General features: G+C 41.7%; 1 protein-coding gene across 1 annotated transcript in view; it reads right to left on the reverse strand.

Moving 5' to 3' along the window:
• Positions 1 to 22984, reverse strand: part of LOC140203739 (arrestin-C-like) — a 66125-nt gene extending 43141 nt beyond the window's left edge. Inside the window, exons 1-6 of the mRNA XM_072269772.1 lie at positions 22951 to 22984; positions 19895 to 20104; positions 15688 to 15732; positions 10548 to 10744; positions 8825 to 8884; positions 3733 to 3800 (exon numbers count right to left, since the gene is read on the reverse strand). Of these exons, the coding sequence (XP_072125873.1) occupies positions 3733 to 3800; positions 8825 to 8884; positions 10548 to 10744; positions 15688 to 15732; positions 19895 to 20104; positions 22951 to 22984 (614 nt within the window). The remainder of the gene's footprint in view (positions 1 to 3732; positions 3801 to 8824; positions 8885 to 10547; positions 10745 to 15687; positions 15733 to 19894; positions 20105 to 22950) is intronic.
• Positions 22985 to 24876: the final 1892 nt, after the last annotated feature.

A 24876-nucleotide genomic window follows, 5' to 3' on the forward strand; every position in this document is an offset into this window, starting at 1 on the left:
CCACTTCATCAAATTTGATTCACATTCCCTGAGATGAATGAAACACAACTGTAAAAGTCTCCGTACCATAGCAGAAACCAAAGATGCTGGAAACCGTCAGCAATTCAGAAAGGATCCAAGGAATGAATCTTAGATTCAAAATGATAAATTTGTTTTCTCTTTCTGTAGATGCCAGTGTACAGAATCAGAAAAAAGCTGCTGAGGATTGCAAACTCAGTCAGCTTCATCACAGGGACTGTTCTCCCCAGCATCATGGATCTCTTCAAAAGGCAATGCCCCAAAAAGGCAGCAACCATCATTAAGGGCTCTATCACAAAGGGCATGCCCTCCTCTCATTGCTATTGTCAGGGAGGCGGGGGAGGAACTTGAAGATGCACATTCAACATTTTAGGAACAGCTTCTTCCCTTCTGCCATCAGGTTTCTGAATAAACAATGAAACAATGCTTCAACATTACCTCACTATTTTGCTGCTTTTTACACTGCTTGTTTTATACAATATGCACAGTATATACATGTATGTCTTACTGTAATTTATATTTTTAAATAGACTGCACTGTATTGCTGCTGCAAGATAACATTTATCAGTGATACTAAAGCTAATTCTGATGCTGCTGAGTGATTCCTGCATTTCCTGCTTTTGTTTAAGATTGACAGCATCCGTAGATTTTGCATGGTCAGACCATACCGTGATCCAGGGTTCCCCCTCAACTATACACTCCTTTGCTACACTGTTGCTAAGTCACTGCATAAATATTTCTGACACCCTGCTCAAGCCCATCACCTGTTCTCGCACACCTTCTGGTGGTTCCTGCTAATGGATCCCACTTTTGTGAAAAAAAAATCCATTCTTCCTCTTCTTATAGTGTTATCTACAGGAAAGACATGTTTAGAGTGGAAAATTGAGATTTATTATCAGATGACACATCTGGAGGTGGTTGAAATCCAATTGAATTGAATCACACCTGCAGCTGAAAACTAGCAACTCTAACTGAGTGAGGAAGAAGATTTAATGAAAGTCAGTTAGTATAAGTACTTACTCTTCCCCTTTGGAAAATTAGGTGATAAAAGGCAGTGGCTGGGTGAGAACATAGCTGTCTGAGAAAGGAAGCAGAGACTAATGGTGAAGGATTGTATTTTCTAACCAGTGGAAACTGTGCAGTTTTTTCCCCTCAGAAACCAACATCTTTATGAAATACATTACTGTCTGCACTTGGATACACATCTGCAGAATGTGTGGAACTCAGAAAAAATATGACATTGGTAAGGTGAGCAACAGACCAACTGGCAAAATGGGGAAACATATGGTAGGTGGGATTTATTGCTAAGCTACATACTTCAGTAACAAAATTAAAAAGATATCATGATAAATCAAAGCAAAGGGCATTGGAGAATAGATGCATGGACTTATGACTGACAGCACCTATTCCGGGCTCCCCATCTTAAAGAAAAGCCACTTGAAAAGAGTGCCAGAATTATTTAGACTTGAGCCTACCGACAGTGCGGCAAAGGAGTGTATAGGCTATGAGGAAATCTAGAAGCAAAATAGCAATTTTAACTTAGCTGCATGAAGAGAGAGATCTTAGAAGATGGAAAGGTAAATAAAAAACACTATTTTAATAGCTAGTGGAATCCAGGCAATTTTAGCAGTGAAGCATGGAGGAAGTTATGCTGAACTTTCAATCTCATCTGGAAAATTGTGTCCAATTGGGTGTACCACATCTTCTGAAGGATCTCAGGGCTCTAGAGAAGATGCACAGAGATTTATGAAACAAGTTGTGGGAATGCAGAACTTTAGTTATGTGGTGATCTGAAGAGACCTGGGCTGGTCTCTTGAGGGTGGTGATGATTAATGGCAGATCATAAAGGACTCTTACCATCCATTGCTCCTTTCTCATAACTACCATCGGGAGGAGGTACAGGAGCTTAAAGGCTCACACTATCATTCAAAAACAGGTTCTTTCCTTCTACCATCAATTTTTTAAAATATTCTGTGAACCCATGAATATTACCTCATTACAAATTTTTGTACTACTTTGTAATTCATAGCAATCTTAGGTCTTTGCACCGATGCCCCAGATTGCAAGTTTCATGCCATTTAGGACAGTCCTAATAAAGCTAATTCTGATTCTGACCACAGGGATTCAACAATACAGTGTGATTGAATAATTAAAAATAGCGGAGAGAAGTTGTGTGCAATGGGTACTGGGGGAAAGAGTTTCCATCACTCAAAATTTGGAATATATGATGTCATCTAACCCAAAAACAAACCCAGGAGATGAAGAGAAATCATAAATTGTGTTATCCAATGTATCATTTGAACAGGTGGAATATGTTTCAGTGATAACTGTTCAGAGAATTGGAGTTCTTGAAGAATACTAAGGGAAAGTTAAACTCCAAATGCTGGTGCAACTAAATGGATAAATTATCTTTTTTATGCCGTTTCATTTTATGATTCTTGGGTTAACCTTTCTGCGCTTCACATTTAGGATCTTATTAACTTTCATTCCTCCACTATTAAAACATAAACTTATCTAGGCAGGCATATTAGGGACATTTCAGAGAATAGTTAGCAAATGGATGGCTCTGGGCCTGTACCCTCTGGAGTTTAGAAAAATGAAGTGGAATCTCATTGAAACTTATCAAATATTGAAAGGCCTGGATAGAGTGGACATGAAGTGGATGTTTGGAGAGTCTAGGACCAGAGGGTATGGCCTCAAAATAGAAGGATGTCCCTTTAGAATAGAAATTAGTAGGAGTTTCTTTAGCCAGAGGCTGGTGAATCTGTGGATCTCATTACCATAGATGGCTATGGAGACCAAGTCATTGTGCATATGTAAAGAGGAGATTGATAACACCTTGATTAGTCAGGGTGTTAACATTTATGGGGAGAGGCAGGAGAATGGGGTTGAGAAGGATAATAAATCAGCCATGACAGTCTAATGGAGCAGGTCTGATGGACCAAAAGGCCTAGTTCTGCTCCCAAGTCTTATAGCCTTATGGATGATCGACAAATGGAGCGCTCTATGGGACAGAAGGCTTAGATTGTTCTGAACTATACCAAGAACACCTCTGGTCTCTTCTGCCATGAGGAAGGACAAGTGCAATTGGCAAAGGTGATCATAGCCACCGTTCGTTTCCCTCTTAGTCACATGCTATCCTGACTTGGAAATATATGGTACATCCTTCATGTATATCTTGGAATTCCCTCCCTGACAGCACTGTGAAAGCACCTTCGCCAGATAGCTTGCAGCAATTCAAAAATGTGAATCACTACCACCGTCGCAGGGTGATTAGGCACGGACAGTATATGATGGCTTTACCAGCTGTGAAAACCTGCTGTTAAATAAATAGATTAAAGCAAAGTGTAATGCTCACAGAACCAGTAATTGGTACAGTATTAGTGCCCCAGGTCCGAAAGGGGTAGAGGCTAATCGAAGTAACATTAATCACAGGAGAGTTGAATAAAGGAATTCCTGTCCTTAGTCTGGATCATTGCGTTCCAGGATGTTGAAATGTAAAGCTACAGTTCAGTTTGAAGGAGTTTCAATAGGAAGAAATGTTTAGCAGGACTCAGTGGGTGAATCTGATAGGTGACCACTGGAGAATAAGACCGAGCAATTTATAAGAATTTGGAAAGCTGATATTAATGGAAAAAAACGCAGAATATTTGCAGTAGACAACCACCCCTGTCTGAATGGAGACAGATGTTCAGGTGGTGAAGGTTCACGTACCTTTTATGAATCTTCTCTTCCAGGTTATCGGCACAGAATGCTTTCACTTCAAAGTCTACACCGCACGCCTACAATCAAAAGCAAAACAAATACTTTAGTTCATGTGAGACAGAGGAATGGTTGATCACCTTGAATTGACTGCTAGCCCAGTGGTTATTTATAGCAACACACACAAGATGATGGTGAACACAGAAGGTCAGGCAGCATGTATTGGACCAAGACTCTTCATCACGAGTGGAGAGAAAGGGGGAAGAAGGCAGAATAAGAAGAGGGGAAGTGGAAAAGGCAAAAGCTGGCAGGTGATAGGTGAAACAGGGTGAGAGGGAAGTGGGTTGGGGAGGGAGGATAAATTGAAAAGCCGTGAGGTGATAGGTGGAAAGGTAAAGGGTTGAAGAAGAAAGTATCTGATAGAGGAGTGGACCATGCGAGAGAGGGAAGGAGGAAGGGCACCAGAAGGAGGTGGTTGGCAGCTAAGAGAAGGTGTAAGAGGGAAGCCAGAGTGGGGAATGAATGAAAAGGGGGAGGACTGTTTACCAAATATGCAAATCAGCAACAAACTCACACTGTGAAACCAATGGCAGAAGATTCCTTGACAGACCATTTCACTGCCATTCACTGCACCCAAGGCAACTGTCAGTCATTCTTTAACACTTATAGCTTTAAAGGAGGGAACTTTTCTCTGCTCCCCAAAAAGTTCCAAAATCTTCCCCCCAGAAGTTTACATTTTTGCCAGAATACTCCCTGGAAGGGATGTTGTGCTTTGGGTATTAGTGTAAAATGGTTGACTGCAAGTCGTTGGGTCCTTTATCATGAGCGCAAAGTAACGCATGCTAACCTCCACTGAAACACATAATATTCTGAGAGGGGCGGACAGAGGGTGAGAGGTTGTGGCCTCTGGCTGAAAGGTCCAAAACAAGGAAACATGATCCTAGTATTAGGACTTGGCAATTTAGGCCAAAGGCACGCTGACATTCTTTTACAAAATGTGTTGTATATATTTGGAAACACACAAAATGCTTGGGAATGGGGTGGTGGTGGGGGGGATGCTGTAGGGTAGCATAGTGGTTAACACAACACTTTATGGTATCAGCAACCCAGGTTCAATTCCTGCTTCTCCTGTAAGGAGTTTGTATGTTCTCCTCGTCACCACATGGGTTTCCTCCTGGTGCTCTGGTTTCTTCCCACAGTCCGAAGAAATTGGTAGGTTAATTGGTCATTGTAAATTGTCCCATGATTAGGCTAGGGTTGAGTCGGGGGATTGCTCAAAGGGCCAATTCTGCATTGTGTCTCAGTGAATAAATAATAAACACAGCAAGTCAGGCAGCATCTATAGAGGGAAGTAAAGAGTCGATGTTTTCCGCTGAGACCCTTCAGCAATCCTGAGAAACCCTGTTACAGCATTACTCAAGGTCAACACCTGCTCTGACTTCCATTAATCTACCTTCTCCACATCCAATGGTAACTTCCCTGTTGTTCTTGTTACAAAAAGTGATTTATTTTATAAATAAGACTACATAAAAATTCACAAATCTGCTTTGAGGGTTCAGATACTGGAGCACCATTCTGATGCCCTAACCTACCTTCCTCTAGTTCACAACATAGATCTTGGCAGTTCATGTGACATGGTCTTAATTTTGAAAGAGGCTGCTGTCATCTGCAGGATGCGCTGCATGTTTACCACAGTTCATATTAATCTGCAGCTGACATACTTTGTGTCATTTAGCGAATATTGGTGAGCAGATTTAAAACATTTCAGTGCGTGTTTGTACTAGAGGAGTTTTGGCACAGGGTCATGTCTCTGATTGCTGAACACATTTGCATTAAAACCTGTTGTTTTTCAATGCCTTGTATCAGGATGCTGCTTGTCTGTGGTGAGAGCCTGTCATGTTGTTGGGGTTATACGTTGCTTATGCTCTCTGCCCACTTCCTGCCGGATGAATGGCACTTTGTGAAATGCTTTCAACTGTATTTGCATTTCAGCAAAAGGGGTTCAGTTATGCAAATGTGCTTCCAGCTTGTACAGGTTAGTGTCCAACACTCCAGGCAAGACAACTTCAGTGTTCCCACCAATCTGTCACTGAAGTCATGACGTAGCCGTACTGCAGCACAGAAGAAGCAACGAGATAGTTCAAGGCTCACTTCCTACAAAGGGCCCCATCCTTCTCTTTGCATAGAACAGAATTGTTACTTTTCTCACCAGCAGATGGAGACATAGCTCTGCTTTAAATACTTTGCATACCTGCTCACAGATTCAGATTGATTTTATTTATCCTTTTCACATAAAACATATGGGTGTTTTTTCCAAAGGAGATGCAAGTGCTCCTCCCCTTCACCAGCCTACAGGTCACCCTTGGGCAATGTGTAGCACCTGCTTAACCCTCCTTCCTAGTCATGGTTATATGAAGCCATAGGAGCACATTGTATGAACAACTGGTGCACATCATAAATCCTGCTTAGGCAACCACTGACAGCGGGCAGACAATCTCTAAAGAGTATTGATAATGGGTGGGGGGGTCACCCATCTTGTAAAGACACTGCCCTGAAGGCAATGGCAAACCACTTCTGTAGAAAAACTTGCCAAGAACAAACATGGCCATGGAAAGACTATGATTGCCAGTTGTCATACTGCACAGAACATAAACAAATGTTAAACATACACTGCATATCTGCATTAATAACCATCACAACCCAAGTATGTGCTGTAGGAAGCCAACAGGCATTGCCATATAATCCAGTGCCAACATAGCACACCTACAACACAGAACACAGCAAGCAACAAAACAACAGCAAACCAGGTCCCATTCCTCCCTGCCATCCTGTTGCTTGGGGTGACTGAGGAGAACCCAAGTGCAGGACACCAGCACGTCAACTGCATTGGGGATGCTGGCGTAGACATGAATATAAAACAGCAAACCAGAGGAATCTTGACAAGGAGACAGGATCTATAGAGACTATCTTGAAACTAGAGCAGAACTTGGAACTAAACTTGGAACTAATGGTTCTAAGCAGACAAGAGAACAAGGTATCACATGAGACTAAACCAACAAACTGGCAACCTGAGAAAGACTGTCTGTCTGTATCTTGTTTTACCATGGTTGGCATCCAGCTTAATGGTGCATTACCACCACCCTCTGCTCTAGAATGTACACTAGACATACATTCTAAATCCCTTCACCCAATCAATCATATATATATATATATATATATATATACATACACACACAAACCTACACTTCACCCTCCTATCTTTAACCATCCTAGTATCCTATTCCTGTTTATTCATCATATTCTATAAAAAACCACTATACCCCTAAAACACTAAAAATACCCAGACTTGTGCTCTCTCACCCATGCCCAGCAACCCTTTTAATGTGAATTCCTGCATTCCCCCAACTCCCTTAATTTATTTCTCATCACCTCTCTCTGTATCCCATACTTCCTACAACTCAACCTGAGAAAGAGATGCCATCGTACTTATTTCACAGTCTCTGATGAAAACCAGGTGTACTGCAATTAGGTAAACTAGCAGCAATTAGAAATCTAATGAATGAAATTAGGGCATAATCAGGGAGAAAGGAACATTAAAGGGGAACAGCCAAATGGAACCATGACACATCCAGCCGACCACCCTCGTCTATGTCCACGTCACTGGCCTTTGAGCACAGAACGGAGGTCTAGGCTCTGGCCTGATCTCCAAGACCCCACCATCTCTTTCCCTAAACCATAACCTGTTCTCTACCTGCCTACACACACACACAATATGCTGGAGAAACTCTGCAGGTCAGGCAGCCTCTATCTGCCTGCTCTGTCCACAAATCTACACCTACAATACAATTATAAAATCAACCAAGTCTCAGCCACAACCATAACAGAGACCACAGCCTGGCGCCATCTTGATTGGAAACAGCGATTCCCACGTGCTGCCTGAAGCTGATTTTCCCTAATTTTCATTTGATGTACATTTTCCCATCCTGCATAGAGATCTCCTTAACATATCAAGGTCTTCTGCTTGGGATAAAACAAGGAGACGTTCCAAAGCACAACAGCTGCACGTGCTGCAGAGTTACTGGAAGAAGTGCTCTTTGCCGGAGAGGAAATGGACGACGATCAGAGGTAATATGGTGGTATGACAGTCTATTACTACAGGCAAGAAGTCCTGTTGCAAAGTGTTTAAATGATCAGCGGGCTATATGTCACCATATCCAGAGAGATGATTACATAATGCCATCAAGCATGAAAACAGACCCTTCAGCCATTTGTCCTGACAATTAAGCACCAATCTATATTAATCCCACTCAATGCACCCCACATGCAAATTTACTCCCCTCTGTTTCTACGGCCCACCAACGCACTAGAGGTAATTTATGGTAGTCAGTCCTGACCTGGTGCTGTGTATGTGGAGTTTGAATGTTCTCCCTGTGATCACATGGGTTGCCCCCACCCGCACCCCCCCCTCCCCAGTGCACCATTTTCTCCTAAAGACATACTAATTGGTGGGTTAATTAGCCACTGTAGTTTACCTCATATGTACAGTCATAGAATCTGGGGATGGGGGGAAGTGGGGGAAATAAAAAAAAAGAGGTGAGAGTAAATGGTGGTCGATGTTTGATGTGGACTAAGCCAAAGGCCTGTTTCCATGTTGGATTTGTCTCTAAGTCAATGACTCTAAATCTGGTTGCAATGTTGAGTTGCAAGAGAGAAAGCAGAGTTCTGTCTCTGGTTCAACCATCTGCACCACAGCACCACTATCCTTAAAGAGACGGCTAGATCCCCTGGACTTGTCTGGGGTTGAAATGATCTCCCCTTCGCTCTTTCCCCCTGCCAAGCCCCAGACCTGATCTTTCAGCAGCCGGCATCAGAGTGGCTAGAGGTAATTTTCTTCCTTCCCTCATCCAGTAGCGCACCGTGAATTGACTGTCCAAGAAGATCCGTAAGACAGGTGACCAAGCCTCTTATTTTGGCATTTAGTGGGAGAAGTAGTTAATCTGTCTGTGGAACTTGCTGTTTAACCACATTTTTCACCCCATTCCCATGTTAATGCATGGAATATACTTACACCATTCAATCTGTTTACTGACAAGAAACACTTTACCTTTCCTTGGTCATCTGGGCCAGGTTGTAAGGTAACCGAACATGGCAGGTTGGTTGGAATCTGTAAAGATATGAATAATTGTGGTGTAAAACAACATAATATAAATTTGGATATGTATTGTTTATCTTAAATGGATACAATGACATCATTTTAGAACAGAGATGAGGAATTTCTTTCGACAGAGTGTGGTGAGTCTGTGGAATTCATGGCTAAAGACAGCTATGGTGGTCAAAAGTCATTGTGTACAATTAAAGAAGAGGTTGATAGGTTCTTGATTAGTAAGGTCATTAAGGACATTTATAGCAGCGGGTGCAGAAAGAAGGCCTGGAAGATCATTGGGGACACCGGTCACCCCAACCAGAAATTTAGCTGCTTCTGTCTGGCAAACGCCACCGCAGCATTGAAGCGGAGACGAACGGGCTACGAGACAGCTTCTTTCTGCAAGCCATTAGACTTTTAAATTCACATGTCTGTACATTGCAACAGAGTCATAACACAAAGATTTTTACTCCCTCACGTTGTGGGATGGATGTAAGATTTAAATAAATTTAAAGATTACGAGGAAAAACTAGGAAGATGGGACTGAGAGGGATTATAAATCAGCCATGATGGAATGGCGGAGTAGACTCAAGAGGCAAAATGGTCTAATTTTGCTCCTATGTCTTATGGTCACTTTAACTGACATCAGTTTATATCCATTTGTTTCATTCATTCTCTGAACAGGGGCACTGTAGGCAAGGCCAGAACTTATTGATAGCAACTGCCCTCAAGAAGGTGGTGTGAACCACTTTCATACATTCCCCCGTGGAGATACTCAATAGCAATGTTGAATAGGAAGCTCCTGGTTTTTGACCCAGCAACAAAGGAGGAATGGCACTGTGTTTTCAAATCAGGAGGTTGGCTGGCTTGGAGAGGAATCTGGGGGCAGAGGTTTTCCCGTGCACCTGCAGTCTTTAACCATTTTGATGGTGAGGTTGTGGATTTATGAGGCACTGTTGCAGCTTATGACCCATCATAAGGAAGGATTAACAGAGATAAGCTTATCTTCATCAGGGAAAAGAAGATTAACATGCCTTTCAACACAGATAATGTTGTGGTTGTAAGCACTTCATTCCCTTTAGGTTCTTCAGAGGTCTTAAGCAAGAACAATAGTTACAAGGAACATTTCTCTCACAGAATGTAGAATAAGTAGCAAACTGAAATGAAGCAAATCATTCCTTTATAAATTATGCATATCTTACATGATAAATGATGTTAGCTTTATAAATGCTTAAATATGGAATTTGAGCATATTATATGTTATGCAGAAGCAGTTAATATAGGGCCCCTGTGACAAAGTAAGTGGGGACATTAATAAAGGTTGAACAGATGGGGAATTGGCATTTCAATACCAATACATCAAAGGGAGCAGGTTGTCTAATCTGCATTCTGGATCTGTCATTACAATGTTTTAGGGAGGTAATTTTCCTGGTCCATAAACAGGTTAACAGTTGAGAGTCTTTGGACTGAAAGGTCTGCAGCAAATTTTTTCAGAGGGAGCAGAATTCTGCCTCCCAGCTCCTCATCAGCATTCCTCCCCTGACCTTCAAGCCCACAAGCCAGCAATCAAAGCTGTAAACCTGCCCAATGAATAGACTCCAGTTGTCCAGGCCTGTCAGACCTTGAGAGCTCCCTAACCTTAGCCTAAATAGCATATGTGACTATTTGTACTATTAGAGCCCACCTCAAAGCAGAAAGGGTAGCAGTTCTCCTTCAGTTTGTTAATCACTTTCTCCTGCAGTGAGGTCAGTTGCTTCTTGCTTTTGGGAAGTGGTGGATAGACCTGGATTGCCTCTGTGTAAATATCCTTTCGGAAACTAAGGCCAATAACGTCCAAATCATCACGGCCATATCGGAATGCACACGTCAACGTCACGTAAACTGTGTAAATTGAAATTCGGAGAACTTGGTAAACGATTACCCGGAAAACTATGGTAAACATGACATTCCAAATACAAAGCACTTGAGCGAAGTACATAACCAAGCCACAAAGAGAAGTTGCCACTATAAGACTAAAAGAGAGCCCATGATCTCTGAATTAGCTGGGGAGGGTGACATATGCTATGAGCACAGGGGACAGTTTTGGCTCCATGTTATGTGAACCTTTCTCCTTTTAATTAGTCAGTGAAGGGGAAGAGGGGCTTGCAAAGCAAACTGAAACACTTGACATCTAATATTGATTGATATTTGTTGGGCATGAGCATTTAGGTTTTCAGAAACAATGTAGACATGGAAGCTATATAGGTCACATATTTTATTTGAATGATGATACAAGCTCAAAGAACTGAGCAACCTTTTCATGTTCCTATTATCCTAGATCTTTCAAGCAGTTGTGGATTTCCTTTAGAAGGATCACAGTATCACCAAAATATATTCATGAATTATATATGTTAACTTACATACTTTGTCTATGTAGCATCTTCGGACTTCATACATGATCCATTTGTGCTGAAGTCCTAGTTCCTCGGAATGTTCTCTAATAAATACTGTACTGAGAGGCAGGATTTATGAACATTTGGAGAGGCGTAATATGATTAGGGATAGTCAGCATGGCTTTGTCAAAGGCAGCTTGTGCCTTATGAGGCTGATTGAATTTTTTGAGGATGTGACTAAACACATTGATGAAGGAAGAGCAGTAGATGTAGTGTATGTGGATTTCAGCAAGGCATTTGACAAGGTACCCCATGCAAGGCTTATTGAGAAAGTAAGGAGCCATTGGATCCAAGGGGTCCTTGCTTTGTGGATCCAGAACTGGATTGCCCACAGAAGGCAAAGAGTGGTTGTAGCCGGGTCATATTCTGCATAGAGGTCGGTGACCAGTGGTGTGCCTCAGGGATCTGTTTTGGGGCCCCTTCTCTTTGTGATATTTATAAATGATCTGGATGAGGAAGTAGAGGGATGGGTTAGTAAATTTGCAGATGACACAAAGGCTGGGGGTGTTGTGGATAGTGTGGAGTGCTGTCAAAGGTTACAAAGGGACATCGATAGGATGTAAAACTGGGCTGAGAAGTGGCAGGTGGAGTTCAACCAGATAAGTGTGAGGTGGTTCATTTTGGTAGGTCAAATATGATGGAAGAATATAGTATTAATAGTAAGACTCTTGGCAGTGTGGAAGATCAGAGGGAACTTGGAGTGTGGGTCCATAGGACATTCAAAGCTGCTGCGTAGGTTGACGTGGTTAAGAAGGCATACGGTGCATTGGCCTTCATCAACCATGCGATTGAGTTTAAGAGTTGAAAGGTAATGTTACAGCTATATAGGACCCTGGTCAGATCCCTCTTGGAGTACTGTGCTCAGTTCTGGTCACCTCACTACAGAAAGGATGTGGAAACCATAGAAAGTATGCAGAGGAGATTTACAAGGATGTTGCCTGGATTGGGGAGTATGCCTTATGAGAATAGGTTGAGTGAACTCGGCCTTTTCTCCTTGGAGCAGCAGAGGATAAGATGTGACCTGATAGAGGTGTATAAGATGATGAGAGACATTGATCGTGTGGATAGTCAAAAGCTTTTTCCCAGGGTTGTAATGGCTAGCACAAGAGGGCAGAGTTTTAAGGTGCTTGGAAGCAGGTACAGAGGAGATGCCATGGGTAAGTTTTTTACGCAGAGAATGGTGAGTGCGTGGAATGGGCTGCTGGCGACGGTGGTGGAGGCAGATACGATAGGGTCTTTTAAGAGATTCCTGGATAGGTACTTGGAGCTTAGAAAAATAGAGGGCTATGGGTAACCCTAGATAATTTCTAAAGTACATGTTCAGCACAGCATTGTGGGCTGAAGGTCCTGTATTGTGCTGTAGGTTTTCTATGTTTTCTAAATACAAGTTTCTTTTTTTCAAATCACACTCTTTACCTGCTTCTCTGCACTGCAGCCTTATCAAGCTGCAGATATTGGGTTATATCTACTTGTGAAGCTTACAAATTAATCATAAACCATGTCCACAAATAGAAATTGAGTGTTCAGGTGGCCCAGTGTATTTACGCACCCCGGAGTTAGCGAGTTCTTTCAGTCTGCTGGTTAAAACTACAATTAGGCAACATAAAACTTTCCTTAAAATTGGTAGCATGAGTAAATAAATTATCACTGACTTCCTAACACTTTTACCCCCTCTCACACCACCAACCCCAAACCAGGACTGCATGGCATTAGTTCCATAAAAGGTAAGTGTTTTTTTAAAATTTCTTTTGAGGGAAAAGAAATGCCTTTTAGAAAACCCATGCATTAGAAATGTTACAAATTGTTACTCAGCTTAATGTCATATTTTGCATTTGTTTGCATACAGTTTGCAAATAGACGGTGTGAGAACAGATTACTTTAAAGCTGCCAAGAGTACAAGATCTTAACCGTGTGCAGTTGACCGTAGTCAATGAGTTTAATATCTCCATTCTCCTAGTCAGTACTTTTAAAGTAAGAATGATTCTGGAAATGTGTAAAGTCCATACACCATGGATTCACAAAGCTCTGTCAGACTGTCAAATGTACAGAACATCCATACTAAATGTTTGTTTCAGTGGGGGAGGGGTTGATTTGAAGTACAAGGTTAAAATCTGTGAGCTGTTAAAGCTGGGCATTGACATTAATGACAAAGGGGCCCAGATTTGGATCTATTCTGTTTCATTTGTTTCTCTTGTCAGGGACAAGATTGTTCACCCAATCAGTAGACAGCCAAAATTAAATCCCATGCATTGAATTTATCACTAGAGTATACACTCAGTGGCCACTTTATTAGGTACAGCCCTACATCCGCTTATTAATGCAAATATTTTATCAGCTAATCATGTGGCAGAAACTCAAAGCATAAAAACATGCTGATATGATCAAGATCTTGTCCAGACCAAATATCAGAATGGGAAGAAGTGTAATCTAAATGACTTTGACCATGGAATAATTGCTTGTACCAGAAAATCTCAGAAACCGCTCCTTTCCTGGGATTTTCACGACTAAAGGCTGATTTATACTTGTGCGTCAAATGTATGCCATTGCGGCATACCCTATGATGTACTCTATGCAGAACCCTACGCCGTAGCCTAACGCGCACCTCTCCCAAAATGTAACTACGTATCGCGGCGACGTAGACTTCAACAACTGTGATTGGTCCGTTTGGTAGCATCGCATTTCATCCTACGCAGCAATAGGGCGACTGAAGGGCAGGGAAGGAACTCTGGCTGCAATGCTTTCCATAAGCTTTACAGACCTCCGAAATTATGGAGGACCCTGTGCTTGACGCCAGTTTGTAGATAGCTGCTACATCCTGTTGACTTCCACCCGAAGCTAAAACTCGAATGGTGATTGCCAGTCTCTGAGTATATTGTGCGTACACTGATGCGAAATAAATGGTTGGAGATGATGAACCAAATCGTCAAATCTATTTGCCGACATCTGAAAATATTTGAAATGCATTTCCTCGTCCACGTCTCTCAGTGGCCGGACAAGCACAGAAAATTCACCCTCCTTCAGTTTCAGTTGCCGTTGTTTGAAGTTTGAGTTTCTTTGTTTTGAGTTTCAACACGAAGAAACTCAACACAGTGGCATAGAAACCCCACCCCCAACTAGTGTTTTGGCGGTGAATTGCAGAGCGACGCAGACTCACCAATGCACAAGTATAAATGCTCACAATGGCATAGCCCACTTGCGTAGGCTATGGTGTAAGCTAGTGCGCACAAGTATAAATCAGCCTTAAGTCTCTAGAGTTTACAGAGAACGGTGCAAAAAACAACAATACATCCAGTAAGCGACAGTTCTGTGGGCAAAAAATGTCCTTTTAATGAGAGAGGTCGGGGGAGAATGGTCAGACTGTTTCAAGCTGACAGAAACTCAAATATTCACAAGTTACAACAGTGGTGTGAAGATGAACATCTCCACGCGCTGAACATGTTGAACCTCGAAGTGGATGGACTACAGCAGCAGACAACCACAACCATAAGCTCAGTGGCCACTTTATTAGGTACAGGAGGTACCTAGTAATGTGGCCGTTGACAGTAAACTGCAGTGCGAATGTTTCAGAAGATGTCACCCTGAGTGCAAGAGAGCTGATTTAAGAAGTGAAAATTGAAAGTGCTGGAAACCTTTGGTAGATACACAGCATCTGAGGAAAAAGGAACAGTTAATATTTCAGATTGAAGACCCTTCATCAGACCTGCAATATTAATTCTGTTCTTTCTACCATAGATGCTGAGTATTTCCACTATTTTCTGCTTCATTAAAATTTATTTCCAGCATCTGCAGCTTTTCAATTTCTGTGAACGTGTGGCTCATGTCACACAACAAGCACTCCAATAATCCATTAATAAGTCATTTTCAGCAAAGGAAACGTACATTCAAGAGCAAATTTACCTAAGTGACAGTGAGTAACACAAGACACAGTGGAGTTGAGCCATTTCTTATGATGTACCTACTGCTGAAACCCAGGGTGCAAACAGGGATCAGAGGTCAGCAAATAAATCGGGGGCAGTTTACGGATGGCTTTGTAGCATAAGGTTAGCACATCTCTTTTCAGCACTGGCTGTAAGTTCAGAGTTCGATCGCTGACACTATCTGCAGGGAGTTTTACGTTCTCCCCGTGACCATGTGGGTTTTCTCTAGGTGCTCCGGTTTCCTCCCACATTCCAAAGATATATGGGTAGGAATTAGTAAGTTGTTGGGGCCGAAAGCATGGGGACACTTGGGGACTACCCAGCATAATCTTTGCTGATATGATTTTGGTGCCAACGATGTATTTCACTGTATGTTTCGATGCACATGTGACAAAGAAAGCTAATCTCTAATCTATCTATGTCACTGGGAACTGGAATAGCGTACAAGTGCAGCATATCAGCTCAGCGTCCTTACCTTTCCTGTCCTTTAGGTACTCTGGGTCAATCAGCAATACTCCATCTGCAAGAAACAAACCAAAATAACTTGTAAAGTAACAGTGTGAATGCAACCTATTGACCCCAGAAATGCGATTTCTGAATTCTACCACCGATTAACCTGGGAGTGTCATAGAATTTATATTCATTCATAGTTTTTAAATCAATGTTCCATTGTCTCTTTATGACTTACTAGAAAACACATTTTAAAAATTAATTGATAAGGATCAATGGCAAAACTAATTATCCTTGAACTGAAAGATTTAGTAGGAGGGTGAGAGTTGACTGCACTGCTGTGGTTTTAGGGAGATGTGGACCAGACTGAATAAGGATAGATAAAACTCTTAGTATGTATTCATAAACCAAACACAATTAGTACTTTTCTGGACATCACTACTGACATACATCACAAGACCCACAAGAACATTTATTGTGTTCAGTTGGTCTCCTCACTATAGGAAAGATGTAGAAGTTTTAGAGAAGGTGTAGAGGAGATTTATTAGGATGCCACCTGGATTACAGAATGTCTTATGTGGAAATCTTGAATGAACCAAGGTTTTTCTCTTTGGAGCAAAGGAGGCAAATTAATAGAGGTGTATAAGGTGATAACAGGCACCATACAATGGGCAGCCAGAACATTTGCCCCAGAGCAACAATGCCTAATACCAGGGGACATTCTTTTAAGATGAGTGGGGAAGTCCAAGATAGTTTTTTACATGGATAGCTGTGGGTGCCTGGAATGCTCTGCTGGTGGTGGTGATCAAGGCTGACTCGAGAGGGAAGTTGAAAAGAGATTTAGATAGGCATATGGTTGTAAGAAAATTGGAGGGTTATGGGCTATATAGGAGAGAAGGGTTAGATTCAAAGTTCAAGGTACATTTATTATCAAAGTATGTATACTGTATACAACCTCGAGATTGCTCATGGAGTAGGTTTATTTAGGTTGGGACAGCGTCGTGAGCCAAAGGGCCTGTACTATGCTATACAATCCTTTGTTCTGAAATAGGAGCAGAATTAGGTATCTGGGCCCTTCAAGGCTTCTCTACCATTTAACATGATTATGGATAATTTTTCTACTGGCCTCAACTCTTCTGTCTCAATTCTCCATACCTCCCTCCACTTTAAATACTCTTAGTGATACAATATCCAGGACAGAGAACTCCAGAGATACAGCACTGTCTGTGAGAAGAAGTTTTCACTTACCTCACACTTAACTGACTGGATCTTTATCTTCTAGTTAGGTTCCGTTTTTCGAGATTCTCCCACTAATAAAAATATCCCATCGGCTACTTTGTCAAGACCTGTTATGATCTTAACTGTTTGAATAAACACCCCTCAATCTTCCAAATTCCAATGGATACAAGCCCAAACTATTTAGTCTCTTTTAGCTGGACAGTCCTCTCCTCCAAAAAATCCTCTTATCCGAATATAGTTTATTAACTCCAGATTACATAACTAAATTAGAATCCTCCAATTGTCATGGTAGGGTTTATAAGTTCTGGAAAATAGATTATAAGTCCCTTACTTCATACCTTAATGTGACAGGTGATTGCAAGAATTATCATTTTTTCTTGTCATTACGCATGGGGATATAAATAGCAGGCAGCTTCTGTATCGCATGTAAAAACACGTCAATGTACGAACACAATGTGGTCTATGTTACTGCTACCATAGCTAAGTCTGATCTTATCTTAGACTGTATTCGCATGTGTGAATGTTATACCCGGCTTCCTGTTAGCGATATATGTTTTGTCTGCTTTTCAACTCATTGTCTGTGATCTTTCAACTTGCACAGAGTGGACATTGGCCATAGAAACATGGTGGTCTATGAGGCTCACTGCAATCAGCAAGGATACATTATTCTCAACACTGGTGCACCACAAGGTGCATCCTCTGCCCCCTTCTCTATTCCCTGTACTCTCATGACCACATGGTCAGATTATGCATTAACTCCATCTACAAGTTTGCAGATGACACCACCACAGTGGGCCATAGCTCAGATAACAATGAGTCGGAGTACAGGAAGCTTTGTAACATGACCTCACGACAACAGCCTTTTCCTCAAACAGTTGGTCACTGACTTCAGGAAGAGGTTTGGTGCACATATCCCTATCTACATCAACAGAGCTGAATTTGAAAGGGTTGGTAACTTCAGGTTGCAAAGAGTGAACGTCATTAATGATCTGTCTTGGTCCAATCACGTAGATGCCACAGTCCAGAAAACTCACCAAAATCTTTATTTCCCAATCAAGAGAAATTCAGCAGATGCTGGAAATCCAGGCAACACACACAAAATGCTGGATGAACTCAGCAGGCCAGGCAACATCAATGGAAAGGAGTACAGTTGACGTTTCGGGCCAAGACCAGAAACATTGGCTGTTTGCTCATTTCCATAGATGCTGCCTGACCTGGAACCTACCAGCCTTCTCCTTCCCACCCTCCCCTCACCTTCTTTATAGGGCCTTTGCCCCTTCCCCCTACAGTCCTACAGACGAAGGGTTCCGGCCCGAAACGTCGACCAATCTTTTCCACGGATGCTGCCCGACCTGCTGAGTTCCTCCAGCGTGTTCTGAGTGTTGCTCTGACCTGTTGAATTCCTCCAGCATTTTGTATGGGTTGCTTTTGGATTTTTGGTCTTTTTAATTGGCCAGACGTGATAACATTGTCCCAAAGTCTGTCAGTATTTGATCCATACATTCAAGAGGAGAGGAGATTTTTTATTGTTGTATCAGTCTGGAACTGAAACATGCTTACATCCTTTCCTTGGGTGCTTCCTCCACCCACATGCAATTCAAAAGCCCTGACTCACACCCAATGGTGCTGGGCACATTTTCTATCTATATCAAATATTTAGATAATAATGTGATAAACTGGATTAGCAAATTTGTAGATGACACCAAGTGGGAGTGTAGTAGACAACGAAGGAGGCTATCAAAGCTGGAAAAATGGGCTGAAAAATGGCAGGTGGTACTTAAAGCAGACAAGTGTGAGGTATTGTATTTTGTGAGGACAAACCAAGGTAGCAGTAAGGCACTGAGGAGAGTGGCAGAACAGAGAGATCTGGGAATATGGATCTGTAATTTCCTTCAAAGTGTTATCACAATTAAATAGGGTCATAAAGAGAGCTTTAGGCATATTACCATTTATAAATCAAAGCATTGAGTATAGAAGATGGAAGGTTATGTCGAAGTTGTGTAAGATATTGGTGAAGCCCAATTTGGAGCATTGTCGACAGTTTTGGTCACCTATCTACAGGAAAGATGTAAGAAAGATTGAAAGAGTGCAGGGAGAATTTTCAACGTGTTGCCAGGACTCGTGACCCTCAGATATAGTGAAAGTTTGAACGGGTTAAGACATTATTCCCGGGAGCAAAGGAGAATGAGGTGAGATTTGATAGAGGTACAGATAGGGTAAGTGCAAGCATGTTTGTTCCATTGTGTTCGGATGATGCTAGATATAGAGGTCATGGGTTAAGTGTGGAAGGTGAAATGTTTAAGAGAAGCATGAGGGGGAACGTCTTCATTCAGAGGCTGGTGAGACTGTGGAATGGACTGCCAGTGGAAGTGGTGGATGCAGGTTTGATTTCAATATTTAAGAGAAATTTGGATAGGTACATTAATGGAGGGCTAGGATCCAGGTGAAGAAATGTGACCTCAGTGACTTTGACTGCAGAATGATTGTTCATGTCAGATGGGCTGGTTAGAGCATCTCAGAAACTGTTGATCTCCTGGGATTTTCATTTACAGCAGCCTGTAAAGTTTACAGAGAATGGTGTGAGAAACAAAAAAAAGCATCCAGTGAGCAGCAGTTCTGCGAGTGAAAATATCTTGTTAATGAGAGAGGTCAGAGGAGAATGGCCAGACTGGTTTAAGCTGACAGGATGGTGACAGTAACTCAAATAACAACTCACTACAACAGTAGAAGACCATCTCTGAATACACAGCATGTCAAGCTTTAAAGTGGATGGGTTACAGCAGCCGAAGATGACGGACATTTTATTAGGTGTAGGAGGTACCTAACGAAGTGGCTGTTAATCGTACATACATGCACACACAAACACGCACTCATACACTCGCGTACATGCATGTACATGATCAGGCATTCACGTGTTCTTTACTCACAGACATGTTTATGCACACTCATGTTACACTATTGCTACTAATGTGTAAATAATGGTCCTTGCTCACCAACTGGATCCACTTTGTAAATATGGTCAACAAAGTCTCGCTTTCCCAGGTAGAGTGAGAGCTGATGAAAGGAAATGAGTGTTACCCAACACGTTTGTAACTTACTCCAAAAAACTCCATGTGAATAAATATCACGGATAAAAGTCAAAATTACTCCCAGTATTCCATAGTGACAGTAATAGCATGCAAGTTGCTGTTCATTATTATAAACTGAAATGAAATAAAATGCTGAAGTTAGAATTTAATAGCTTAGTACTGAATGAAAACTTCATCCAGAATGATCGACAAGGCCTGATATTGACCTTGCAAAATAAAAACAACAGCTAGTGAGAATCCCCAGATTCTGGAGAGAGAAACAGAGAAACCTTTCAAACCGACGATATTTCATTAAAGTCATTATAGACCTGAACCTTCAAATCTGTTGCTCTGTCCATGAGTGTTGTCTCATCTGTTAAGTGTTTCCAGCATTGCTGTTTTTATTCCAACTTATTACAACTTTTTACACTAACCTTCTGATTGGGGCTGGTCTTTTTGAAAACCCTGTAAAAATCGAAAAGTAAAATATTATCCATCCAGACTGTAATGTTCCAGCATTAATCTCAAAGTATCATTACGGGTTTTTGCAATAGAAAAATTAAAATCTCATTAGGGAGGGTCCACCAACAGCTATCATTGAACTTCCCGAAGGCGCATAAAATTTCCACTAGCTTAATTTAAAAATGATTTTCCAACTAAATGAAAGTTAAGCTTATTTAATTATTTTTCTCAATTCAAATTTTGACATTTGGATGGTTTCTGAAGACTGGAAAATTGCAAATATCACTTTGCTCTTCAAGAAGGGAGAGAAGCAGAAGGAAGGAAATTATAGGCTCAGTGGTTGGGAAGATGTTGGAGTTGATTATTAAGAATGAGGTCCCAGGGTACTTGGAGAAACATGATAAAATAAGCTGTAGTCAGCATGGTTTCCTCAAGGGAAGATCTTGCCTGACATATCTGTTGGAATTCTTTGAAGAAATAACAAACAAGATAAACAAGGGAGAATCAGTTGATGTGTATTTGCATTTTCAGAAGCCCTTTGACAAGATTGCATACCTGTGCCTGCTGAACAAGCTAGAAGCCCATGGTATTACAGGAAATGTTCTAGCATGGATAAAGCAGTGGCTGATTGGCAGGAAGCAGAGTGGGAATAAAGGGAGCCTTTTCTGGCTGTTGACTGGTGTTCCACAGGGGTCTCTGTTGGGATCGATTCTTTTTACGTCATACGTCAATGATTTGGATGATGGAATTGAATGGTTTGTTGCAAAGTTTGCAGATGATATGAAGATAAGTGAAGGAGCAGGTAGTTTTGAGGAAGTTGAGAGCCTACAGAAGTACGTAGACAGATTAGGTGAATGGGCAAAGAAATGACAAAGGAATAGTCATAGTCTTAGTCATAGTCATACTTTATTGATCCTGAGGGAAATTGGTTTTCGTTACAGTTGCTCCATAAGTAATTAAATAGTAATACAACCATAAATAATTAAATAGTAATATGTAAATTATGCCAGGAAATAAGTCCAGGACCAGCCTGTTGGCTCAGGGTGTCTGACCCTCCAAGGGAGGAGTTGTAAAGTTTGATGGCCACAGGCAGGAATGACTTCCTATGACGCTCAGTGTTGCATCTCGGTGGAATGAGTCTCTGGCTGAATGTACTCCTGTGCCCACCCAGTACATTATGTAGTGGATGGGAGACATTGTCCAAGGTGGTATGCAACTTGGACAGCATCCTCTTTTTAGACACCACCGTGAGAGAGTCCAGTTCCGTCCCTACAACATCACTGGCCTTACGAATGAGTTTGTTGATTCTGTTGGTGTCTGCTACCCTCAGCCTACTGCCCCAGCACACAACAGCAAACATGATAGCACAGGCCACCACAGACTCATAGAACATCCTCAGCAATAAAGGAATGGGCAAAGGAATACAGTGTTGGGAAATATATGGTCATGCACTTTGGTTGTGCTGAAACTGCAGAGGGTTCAAAGGAGGTTCACAAAAATGATTCCAGGTTTGAATGGCTTGTCATATGAAGAGTGCTTGATGAGTCTGTGCCTGTATTCACTGGAATTCAGAAGAATGAGGGGTGACCTCATTGAAACCTATCGAATGGTAAAAAGCCTTGATAGAATGGAAGTGGAGAGGATGTTTCCTATATTGGGAGAGTCTAAGGGTTGGGCTCCATCGGTTTGTTGTAATCGTGTCTATATTTGTCGTTCAACTTTTTCTTCAATTTTGAGAAATTTCTGTTCCACCCTCCTGAGATACTTATCAGGAGCTCTGCATATGCTAGGCCCTCAGAATTGTCAATGATCCCTGTGTTTCATCCAACAATCACTTTGATCAACAACCATCAAGCAGGAGATACCATAGTATTTGGACAAGGTTTGTTAGGATAGGAAACAGCTTTTTCCTCCCAGGCAGTGAGACAACTGAAATCCCTACCACCACCCAGGTCTCACCACGCATGAAGCATCAGTGGTATTGTACTGTTTACTTTTGTAAATGCACCTTAGTATTTGTTAATTTATTTGTGATAATATTACTTTACATGTTGTGTGTGAGTTATTTGTACTGTGTTATGCACCTTGTTTCATTTGGTGGTATACATGCAAACAGTTGAAAATGACAGTAAACTTAAACTTAAGACAACTGTAAAAAACCTACTAAAAAGAAAATGGATCCAGATTTTTAAAGTGAGAGTATTTTACTCACTTTCCTGCCTTTTGACTCATGCTGGAAAGCTGCTGGATACAGAGGCCTGGAAAAAAGAATAGCCAGAATGTATGTTTAATATGTTAATATCCAAGTATGTACAGTCTGTTATAAATACTAAGATTTAACACAGGACAACTGCATTAAGAGGTTTTGTTATACCAGAAGTACCAAATGGTCACACACTTTTACAGGTATTGTGACTTCAGCTCCAGTCTGATATGTATGTGCATCCCAGTCACACACAATAGATTAGACGTACTTAGATGTTTTCAGAGTGAAAACAGGCCATTCAGCCCACTCTTACCCAGATTAATTTCATCCACGAGCACTTGGCCCATTGCCTTCTATACCTGGCTAATTCAAGAGTTTGTATAAATACTTGTTAAATGCTGTCAGTGATTTTGCTTCCACCACACTCACAGTGCAGAGGAGATTTACAAGAATGTTGCCTGGATTGGAGAGCATGCCTCATGAGAATAGGTTGAATGAACTCGGCCTTTCCTCCTTGGAGTGACGGAGGAGGAGAGGTGACCAGACAGAGGTGTATAAGATGATGAGAGGCATTGATCATGTGAATAGCCGGAGGCTTTTTCCCCAGGGTTGAAATGGCTAATATGAGAGGGCATAGTTTTAAGGTGCTTGGAGGAAGGTTAAAGGGGGATGTCAGAGGTAATATTTTCACAAAGAGAGTGGGGTTGCATAGGTGGTAGAGGCGGATACAACAGAGTCTTTTAAGATTCTCTTAGATAGGTACATGGAGCTTAGAAAAATAGAGGACAGTGCAGTAGGAAAATTCTAGGCAGTTTCTTAAATAGGTTACATGGTTGGTACAACATTGTGGGCCAAAAGGCCTGCAATATTCTGTAGATTTCTACGTACTTGTGATGCAGCCAGACAACATACTCTCCACCACAGATCTACAGAAGTTGGTTTAAGCTTTAGATGTCATGCCGAACCTCCTCAAAGGCCTAGGGAAGTAGAGGCACTGCCGTGCTTTCTTCGTAATTGCACTTACATGCTGGGCCCAGTACAAGTCCTCCGAAATGATAGCAACAAGAAATTTAAATTTGCTGACCCTCTCCACCTCCAATCCTCTGATGAGGATTGGCTGTCTGGTTTTAGTCCTCTTGAAGTCAATAATCAGCTCCTTGGTCTTGCTGACATTGAGAAAGAGGTTATTGTTGTGACACCACTCAGACAGATTTTCAGTCTCCCTCCTGTATTCTGATTAGTCATCGGCTTTGACTCAGCCTATGACAGTGGTGTTGTCAGTAAACTTGAATATGGCATTGGGACAAGTAGTGTATTCGAGATGCTCATCACTTTCTGGATGAAAGCGTCTCTGCTCAGATCCCCTCTAAATCTCTTTACTCCTTACCATAAATCTATGTCTTCTTGTTTTATCTTTCTGTGGTAATGGGGAAGTTTCCTGTAGTCTTTCCAATCTATACCTTTCAATCTTACATACGTCAGTTGAGCTCCTCTTAACCTCCTCTACTCCAAGGGAAAAAGAAGTCCTCACTTTTACAGTCTCTCCTCATGGAGGAAGTATCCCAGGCTACATCCCGGCAAATCTCCTTCCCCCTCTCTCCCGGCGCAGTCACATCCCTCTTACGGTGTGGGGACCAGAACTGCATGCAGTGCTCCAGAGGAGTTCTAACCAGATCTGTATGAAGTTGGGGCATAACCTCCCGGCTCCTACACTCACTCTCTTGGCCAATGAAAGCCGGCATCCATTCAATTGCTCTAAATTGAAGAGAGAAAGTAATTGATTTTGACTGACTTGGTCAGAGGGTGTACAAATAGCCTTGTGAAAGCCTGCATTTAGGAATATTTAAATAGCTCATTGCTTAGAAACTTCTAAATGTTTGCATTCAGTCTTTGTGATTATTTTCCATTCAATCTTTATGCTCCATCAGGAGATGACCATTATTGATGTGGATTGTGTCAAAGGAAATGGCAACTGGTAATAGATTTTGAATCCAGATGCATGGTGTAAATTTTTGCTTAGCTTTTGATAGTGGATTTTATTTACAATGAGGACATGGTTGAGAATGGAAACCAGTTAACTGAGATTGAGTACAGTATGAAACCTTCTGAGTTCTGATAAAGGGTTTTGACCTGGAACATAGACTGTTAATTCCCCTCCATGGATGCTGCCTGACCTGCTGAGTTCCTCCAGAATTTTGTGTGTGTTGCTCCAGCAGAATCCCTTATGTGTATGAAGCAT

Source organism: Mobula birostris, chromosome 10, assembly GCF_030028105.1.
Source record: "Mobula birostris isolate sMobBir1 chromosome 10, sMobBir1.hap1, whole genome shotgun sequence".
Taxonomy (NCBI): Eukaryota; Metazoa; Chordata; class Chondrichthyes; order Myliobatiformes; family Myliobatidae; genus Mobula; species Mobula birostris.